Below are 10,071 nucleotides of genomic sequence, written 5' to 3'. Positions count from 1 at the left end.
ATTTTGTGAGTTCTATCCTGGACTCGAAAGCGTCATAAATATGATATCGTTGAGTTCGATCGTAATAGTTCCGTAATACAATTTCTGACCATCTTCCATGCGATGTTTCTCTTATTCATACAGAATCAAAATGAAAAACAAGACACCCCTATAAATTAGTTGGGTGATTAGTTAAAGCCTATCCCAATATAAAATCGGTTGTAAGACCAAACGACCTTGCCTGTCTCATCTTCCATCTAGTTACCAATACGGCAACACTACACACTATTCGTGAATGTTTTTTTTTTCAAATTCCCAGTTGTTCGTTAGTTCGAAATCTCAAAGATGGCTGCTGCTGCGGTCGAACCACCATCGAGTGAGCAACATGCTGAACGCCCCTTGACACCTCCCCCGTCGTATGAATCTATAATGCAAGAACGGCCGAGTTTAGCGTACGTTGACTTTTGGCCGAGTTTAATCAATCCCGACGAAACAAAAATCAAGCGGATGAAATTTGAAAAATTCGAGTAGGTATCTAATTGCAGTTAATCAATAAAGTTATATATATTTTTATGTAGCCTTCATAATGTGTGGGCTTTACTAATAAACACACAGACTTTGCAGCTGTTTATTTATGTAAAGCTCCTTTGACTATGCTTTGGAAATGTGTTTTAGTGTACTCCAGTTGCAAATAGAATGCCATTTTTCAAGTCATCTTGAATGAAATTTGCAAGTGGAACACTATTTACATATATTCTGTGGCATTCTCGAGGATAAACAACACGGGCCCCGGGCTCATTATTCGAGATGTGTCAATATATATATATATATATGTACCGGGAACGAAATCTTCATGTTCAATTGCAGTGTTTTGATTGAACGCGCGAATGAATTTCTCTCCCGCCGCGAAGATATCGTCATCAAAAACGTGGAATCGGTCGAGAAAAAGGTCGGATCTTTGAATGATATTCAGAATGGCACCATGTTTTATCGGGCCACCGAATGCAGTATATATGTGCATGGATTACGGTAAGAATGACGAGGACTTGGATATTGTGACATATACGTATATTTTCGTCTGAGTTGCATTTAATGAAAGAGATATTCTTAGTTTCGTCTTGACGTCAATTGTTCCTGTAAAAGCTTCTTCGTAAAAACTCGGCTAACGATATGCCGTTTTTATGTAGTGAACCAATAAACAATGGCATTTTTAAGAAGGTATTTACGTTCCTGGATATCACGGATAACCGGGATATGTCCAGAGTTATTAAAGAAGAAAAGATAATAATTTGCATCCATCATTCTACCCGATGCTAAAAACGAAATTTGTAACAATGATGATTTCGTTGTCACAGGAAATGATGATTGCATTATGTAGTGTCACGGACCCGAGGGGCCAGTTTTACAAAACAGCGTTAGTTCTAACCCAGTGGTTGAGTTAACGCCACTATTAAATAGACCCCAGTTTGTAAAACGGGCTCTGTAGGTAGGCAATATATATCGTGTGGGCGAATCCAAAATATCTAAAAATGTAAAAGAGGTGTATACAATTACTTAAACAGCCTCTGATATTTATGTTGACTAGTTCGTCCGTTCAATATTTAAAACTTGTACCGCATTTCCTTGCAGAATCTGGTACCTGAAACAAGGTACTGCAGCGAGGACGCGTCCACAACAGGTAAAATACGTCAATTTGATCCCAAGGCGATTAAACCCTGGAGAGAAGTACCCAGAATTTGAGAGCATATACCAAACAGTAACTACATTTAACGAGCAGCTTTATTCTAACCCACGAGGTACGGCAATTTTTTTCAGATATTTTCTACATCGAGACGATTAATTAATTTATTCGACGTTCGGGCTATCGCTACTAATATATGGTAGCTTCATCAGGCCTTTTTTCAATAGCTTTGTTTACGGGAACCGCCTCCCGAAATTTGAAGAAAGTCAAATAAAAATAAATCTTTTTAAAAATTTCCGTCCGTGGAACAAATCCTATGGTGGCTGATAAGGGCCATAGCATAAAATTCCTGGTATGTAAATGAGGGCGCCAGAACGCCAGAACGCCAAAACGAAAAAAACGTCCAATTTTCTCTGAAAGTTCGTTTTGGCGCGCCAAAACAAAGAAAATTCCGTTTTGGCGCCCCCGCCAAAACAACGAAAAACGTCGAAGTTTCTCTAAAAGTTCGTTTTTGCGTGCCAAAACAAAGAATATTCCGTATTGGCGCCCCCGCCAGAACGAACTTTCATTTTGGCGCCCCCGCCAAAACGAACTTTCATTTTGGCGCCCGCGCCAAAACGAACTTTCAATCACGTAAAATAATTCTATATATGCAAATTTATGCAAATTACACACAGGATCAACGCGCCAAATTGAAAAATGATTTTACTGTGGTTGAATGCTTGTTTTGGCGGGGCCGCCAAAACGGAAATAACCGCGTCAAAACGAAATAATCTTTGTTTTGGCGCGCCAAAACGAACTTTTAGAGAAATTTCGACGTTTTTCGTTGTTTTGGCGGGGGGCCGAACTTTCAGAGAAAATTGGACGTTTGTTTTTCGTTTTGGCGCCCTCATTTACATACCAGGAATTTACGCTATGGCCCTTATCAGCCACCATACTTATCAGCCACCATAAAATCCAGTGAAAATATGAGCAAAATAATTGTTTTCACCTCCGCCGAATGAGAATCCTGGCTTGAATGATGAAAAATTGAAAAACACAAGGTTATTTTTTGATCAAATTGCCCTATCGACAGTTCCCTCTTCCTTCAAAAAGTGATTTCATCTCACTGAGGGATTTTTTTGTTAATTTTTATTTCCTCCGAAATGATATTTTTATAGGTCTACACCGTAAACCAAGCTATTAAAAAGGCCTCATTCACCTGATGAAGCTTCTACACATTAGTAGCGAAAGCTCGTGCGTCAAAAAAATTAGTTAACAGTAGAACTACTCGTCTCGTTATATTTGTTCTACACCCGGTTAACACGGCTCCTCTACGAAACTTCAGATGTTTTCTGTGTAACTTGATACCAAAATATGCAAGTTGTCAGTGTCGTAATATTGATGACGTATTCAATTTGAACTAAAATGAAACGTTAAATGTACAATTTGAAAATAACTCAAATTCCATTTCAAATTGAATAGAAAAATCTTTTATATCTCATCGAAATACAAGTCATTGTTTCCTACAAATACCCGAAAAGAACTCTTCAAGAAGTATCGAACAAACATCTTTGTTATCCCACCTTATCTTATCCCACTATAAAACGATTCCCGTTTTATTCTAGATTTATTTCTTCCCTTGGAAACAACCTTTGTCGAATATTTTCCTCAAAAGTCCATGCTCTTATATAATGCTATTTGATGTATTCTGCAAATTTATATCATATATCAGGGAATCATATTTCCCCCCCTTCCCGCCAGTTGTAATTTTGTAAATTTGAATGTGTGAATGCGTGCATGCCTGATGAGTATCTGTGTTTTGAATGCGTGTGAGGGATGTGTCTCATACCCGACAAGCAACCTTGCTTTAGATGAGCACTTACCACTGACATAGGGACATCCTTTATAAATATAAAATTCGTTGCAATTTCTTGTGGAAATAAACCACATATCTATCTGGTTCTTGATTTTGTACCCACCGGATATGACGTGTAATTATTTGTTTGTCGTTTAGGGCACATTGTAGGTATCAGCACGGTTTTTGTGAAAGTCGACAAGGAATCGTGGAAAATGCACGACGGGAACATGGATTGGGACACTTGTTCATGGATGGATGTACACGAGAGACACGCGTTTTATTTCCTACGAGTTTTTCACCTGGAAGGAGCTACAGTACACGAAGCAATAGGTTTATATACCATACGCGTATTAACGTATCAAAATACGTTTACTGATAGTATAGTACAGTAGTATTTATTTTCATTTGTTACATTATTACATTATTGATATTATGTAATATACAGTGAAAAAATGTAACAAGAAAATGTGGGCTACACGGAGAGATCACAAGTATCTATCAGAGCCGTGCCACCCTAAAAGCAAAGAAATTACCATTCATACAAATTCACTCTTTCTTACATAATCACACGATAATTTAAGGAATTTTAGATATTTTAAGTACTGATAAATAACAATTACGTACGTCGATCTTGAAATAAGGTTGTCCCACTTATTTATTTGATTGATGATTTAGTGTCCGTTACAACCACATCACACACGCTGAAACGTGGGTTTGATTTCGAATTAGGAAATCAAAGTACCGATACAGTTGTATGATCGGTCGAATTTACGTAATATTTTGTTAAAATTGAAGTACGTAATTGGAAATTTCGGTTCCGGTTCGCGTTAACAATCTTGAGCCCTGAAACTGCAAGCGACTGATTGGGGTTGATCTACATAATTTGATGATTATATTTTATTAGGAGTTGAAGATATAACACCGACGTGTCTGGAAGATCGACGAATTCACGATCATGACGACGATTTTTACGACGATTTCGACGACCTCTGGAATAGTCGCAGGTATACACAGTTCTCAACTCTCGTACAGGAAGCGCACGACTGGATCTCTACAAACGGAAAGGTAAAGATTCAACCACATCCTGTTGCGTCATTGTGGCCGTCAAAGACAAGACCGTCAACAAATGCAGCTCAAAATACGATTTATGCCGATTTATATAAAATCAACGTTAAACCATGGGATAGCTTAAAAAACTAAAATGCGTTAACTACGTTATTACAAAAAAGCATTTTTACGTGGTGCAATGTCAGACATTTTTCAACGTTACTTTTTTAGCCGAGCAAAAACAACGGGATAGTTTTTTTACATGGCGCAAAAACTACGTAAAATCAATGGACATATTTTTTTCATTGCTTTTTGTGCGTATAGTTTTTACGCGAACTGCGTGGCGTTTTAACTTAACTTGGCTTTCTTCGTTGATTTTATGCGGCGAAAATCATTCGTATTTTTGAGGATGCAAATGTTTGGTCACGAATCGCCTACAAAAAAAACAATGAACGATGTGGCTTATCAGCCAGCATAGATTTTATGAAATATATATACATGTATACATATATATGCATACTTTTTGTCATTCTTTCCGTCTTGAAACAAATCTTGGTTTTTTAACTTCAGAACAAAAGGATAACAAACCTTCAAACTTTGCAGGCAGTCTGTGCCGTCACAGAACAAGGTACAATGAAAATATATACGTATTTTGAAATTTAAGAAAAAACAAAGATTCTTCATTTAGAATTCTGATGAAAGTTTGAAATGTTGTAATCTTACGTAAGGATTACGTAAAAATGACAAATACCAAAACTCTTAAATTCGTTCCTTTTATCTAGTTAAGTTTGCAAAAAATTGTTTCAAACATTTTCAGGTTCCATGTTCTTTTCCCCATTGGAACCTTTTAATTACAAGATCGACGAGTCGCCACGAGCTTGTTTTCTGCGCATTGCTTACGTCACTGCCGATGATGGGCCGGCTCTATGTGGGAACATACCCTATCTCACATACCGGACCTTCGTACCAGGGTATATTCACGTCGATCCGGGACAGGGAACTATCAAATATCAAGATATGAAAAGTATCATGGACCATGCTACATCTTGGTTAAACGTCACAGGCGAGTAAAAACTTCATTGCGGGTTTGTCGCAATCATTGCTATTAGAATATGACAAATATGGCCTGAATTTGATGCATCAGTGTACATGTTTTTCGACTATGCTTTTGATTGGCAGGACATGGAATCCTTTACCTTAATTTTCAGTTGTAAGTACCCGGGTCCGATTCGTTATTTGATACGATGATGATAAACTAATTTACAGGAGCAAAAATTATGTTTGCCGAGACGGTTGGCCCGATACAGTGGTCATGGATTGCGGAGACAGGGCTACATGGTACCGAAGAGACAGTGAATAACGACGGCTGGGATGACGGACCGAACTCTTCGAGACTTGTTTACTTTATAAGGTGTGAGAAATAATGCAGAGTAATCTTCATTTCAGCTCATTTTGTCGTTATATATGCATTTTTAAAACATGAAGTGAATGTTTTTTTGCCATTCTTGTCATGAAAATAAATTTCACACAGTCGAATCTCGTTGATACGAAACCCGTTTGTTACAACTATCTCCAGTCCAGGTGTTCCGGCTAAGATCCACATTTTTTATCATGCGAAACGCCGTTTCATATATTTTGCCCACAAGATTCGTTATACATACCTAACGAATTTGAAGTAGGACATCTATTTCGAAACTCTCTACCGGTTTTCTTACAGATTCCGGAAACCTAACCGAAAACAAGGTTATTCGGTTAAAAATCATTTAAATTGATTGATTTGATTTTGAATCCGAAAGTATTATTTGAAGGATATAAAATAATCATAAATTTCACATAATATCAATTGATTTCTGATCGAAAAAACGATATAGGCCAATATGGAATTATTTTCAAGATTTTCCAAATAACTACTTTTGTGATGGAGCCCCGTGGTACTTTCATTACACAATTTGTATGTTGTAGGATTTACTTAGATGGATATTATGGAGAACCTCCTGGTGCAAGGTTAAGTAATACACCAAGACATGGTTACGACGATGACGATGACTGTACCATTTTATAGCCGCTCGGACAAAAAATAATCATCTTAAAACTTCTGTATATATACTGATTGTGGTATGCTTTCACAAAATATATGTATGTTCATCTTAAATGAGTTTCCAATCCTTGGGATCTGATGCAGTACAAAAATCTTCGCTGTAATAACCAGTTGTAATCTAACGGGTTCTTGCTCTAACCACAATCTTGTCAAATGGAACCATAATCTTGCCAAATGGAGTATGTTTCATTGTCTTTTTCATATTGGCAACTAATGACAGTCATCCCAATACGATAATCAACACCAAAAAGCAAGAAGGGGAATAAGTCAGTGAAAATCATTAAATTAAACCAGCAATTGTCAGGATTTTGAGCCATTTTATGTAATAGGCGTTTAACGAAATGAAAAAAAATAGCCAATATTGTCTCGAATAATCGCGAGGAATATTTAGGAGGAATATTTAAATCTTCCCTCTCCAATTCATGTGATGACGACCCATTGTCGCTCCGACTGCCGCTGGAGTTTAGCCTGCCTCGAAAATTGATTGTTCCTGCGATATCCGAGGCAAGCGGAGTCTAGTAGGTCACTATTACCACGGCCATTTGTATAGCAGGGGCATGTTGTGACCATGTCGACCAATAAAAAGGGCATGTATTCTTAATTTGGGGGAAAGGCGTATCAGCAAAGTTTTTGAAATTTTACTATTATTTTAGAGCTTTCTGAGCATCTCTGAGAGGCATTAAGTCAAGAAACATAGGATATGTATTCAGGAAAAACATCTACTGTGTATCTCGGGTGGTAACAACGGCAAATTATGATACAGAGAAAAAGTAAAAAGGCACTAAAGAATTGCGACCGTGTCGAGCGACACGGTCTAAATCCGCCCCTGTATAAATATTACATGGCACGGGCACGTTGTAGTCAAGTCTAGTGATGTTTGGCCCAAATCGAAGTCTCCCTACCAATCAAGACACAAAAGATGTATATATCCTAATTCGTGGATCGTGTAGCTTATGAACTAATGTGAACGATTGCATTCCAGCTACAAACATACGGCCTCTTATGAATGCTATTTCACAATTATTGCATTATTTGCTTGCGTAAACCATTACATGATGCCATTATTACGGCTGTTAACATAATAATATCACGTCGCTGCTGGACACATATTCGCAATTCTACTACTTCACTTTGGAGGTAAAATAAGTTTAAATCATACCAAGTCGGAAATCCCGTGCATTGTCTGTTTCGAAAACAACGTGTGGTATTATTTTTCTAATTTCTTCATATTTGTTTTTTGTTATTACGGTGGTACAATTTTTGCAGGTTGACGCAGAAAAATGAGACCTGCAATCGCATGTTGCTTTATTGTTATCGCCCTATTCGCAGTTATAGGGTGTGCCGCTGGAGGCTGGGGGACGACATTTGTTCCGACGAGCTGTTACCTTGCCTGTAAATACAAACGACCATCGGCTAGGGAAGTCAGTAAAGCGTCATGGTATGGATACTGTGCCCAAGCATGCGCCAACGTATACGTTCAACAAAAATATGGAGGACGTTAGTTCAACAGATGAAATGATTATGTGATGGCGGCATCGGATATCATCTTTCCTTCAACCAGACTATCTAGTTAGCAAAATGTCGAATTGACATAATAATAATATCAAAATCATTTCCCAATTCATTTTGGGTTGGTTATAGAACGCTTCACTCGAAATAGTACCCAATCATATTCAATGTATTTTACAACGCATGCACGCTGAAAATGAAATAAATGGATTGTAACCGTTGAAATTACATCATTTAATGATTAGTTCAATGATTCGGTGGCTGAATGATGGTGGCTGATTCGTGACAAGGAAGAAGGAAATAAAATTCCGTGCAATTCACCATATGCAAAAATACAGTAAACCTATCGTAAGTCGGATCTAGTTGAGACCAAGAAAAATCCTTTGACTAGGGAAACATCTCACTTTGATTTCCAGCCTTTTTCCGAAAACTATCGAGAATTAATTTCTGAAAACGGAAAATCTACATCAACATCTACAAGAAATGATTTTAAAATACTGCAAAATTTCGGGTTTATTTTTCTTAAGTTATACACTAACCATGTACTAGAATATCGACTGCTGACATGCATCGTCAATTTCAAGCCACGAACACAGGGGTCGAAACAAGAAGATTCAAACTGCGATGGGATGAAGATAGCCCTCCGTCTTTCGGTGAGTGATTTGAACTGATTTTTCAATTTAGGACTAGGAAACTTTTTAAAGGAAAGAAAGAACTCCACGATAAAGCTCAAAGGGCGATGTTTGCATTAATCTATGTGTAGAAACCTCTACTTACCAATTGGTTTGCAACTAAAACTTTTCGATTCAACAGTACTACCTATCCTGCTATACTCAGCAGAGGTATGGGGTTTGGAGATTCAAAATGCTTTGAGACACTACATTTGAAATTTCTAAAGCACATTTTGAATGTAAAGAGAGTAGTATTATATATGGGATTCCTAAGAAGGACTTCCTGCGTTAAAGAAGCGCTCGATTCCTTGGCTGCTATATTTCTGTGAAAACGTCGTTTTCCCGCGCGCTTTCTTTATGTAATATTACGTTTTTACGCGCGAATCTATCCGAATTTTCTCCTACTTTCCGGCGTAGATATTCGAAAACATCGGCTTTCCTGTGCGTTTTCCTTATAATGTATATTACGTTTTTTATTGCGTGATCTCTCCCTATGATGTTATTTTCCTAGCGTTGTTTTTAAACGTCTGCTTATATCCCGGGGTAGATTTAAAATAAAATGTTACTTCGCCTCTGTTTTCCAAATATTATTGCTTATATCTCTGTCTAGAATCACCTTTCCAGAAGTAAGCGAATTATGCCGCATGTTCTTAAAATCCTCGATTTACTATAACTCCGCTTCCTCATCTCTCCCTTCAGAAAAAAACGCTACACCAATACGAATACGACTGTATGGAAAATGACCTAGGACTGTAGGATAATCCAAAGGCAGAAAATAACTACAACACAGCTAGATACAAACGGACAACTGAACCCTACTATATTGCTTTTTTATACATTATAATGACTACTTTTATAACAATTTTACAATTTGAGAAAATGTTCACCTCGTCCCAGTCTTCTCCGATACCCCTCCCTCTCTGATCGGTCTCTCTCTCCTTGCTTTTATTACACGAACTGATCACAACGGTCTAAATGTCTACAGCGGTCTCCCCAAACGGTCCTAAAACCCCAGTATACATAGTCAATTCCCCAACCCATCTCATTAGCGAACGACATTACCAAAACCCACTAATTTCTCGTTCGTGCAACAGCAAATATTTACGAAAGGATGGTATACGTGACAGTTTCCCATTAAAATGTCACATTACTTTGGATAATCTTCTCCATCAGCAGTTGTTGCTTGCAGAAGCTAATATTTACGAGCAACTGGCTCGCATTAGTCGTAAGGTTCAATTTCAGTACA

At 37.7% G+C, this 10,071-nt stretch overlaps 1 protein-coding gene across 1 annotated transcript; it reads left to right on the top strand.

Annotated features, from left to right (window-relative positions):
- The first annotated feature begins 324 nt into the window (after positions 1–324).
- Positions 325–4,700, top strand: LOC141898890 (uncharacterized). The gene is made up of 5 exons (XM_074785034.1): positions 325–506; positions 847–1,008; positions 1,609–1,775; positions 3,657–3,830; positions 4,405–4,700. Exons 1-5 carry the CDS (start codon positions 325–327, stop codon positions 4,698–4,700), a joined length of 981 nt encoding a protein of 326 aa, XP_074641135.1.
- Positions 4,701–10,071: the final 5,371 nt, after the last annotated feature.

Source organism: Tubulanus polymorphus, chromosome 2 (genome assembly GCF_964204645.1).
Source record: "Tubulanus polymorphus chromosome 2, tnTubPoly1.2, whole genome shotgun sequence".
Lineage (NCBI taxonomy): Eukaryota > Metazoa > Nemertea > Palaeonemertea > Tubulaniformes > Tubulanidae > Tubulanus > Tubulanus polymorphus.
The sequence above is the reverse complement of the archived record's forward strand: the minus strand, read 5'-3'. Positions and strand labels throughout refer to the sequence as shown.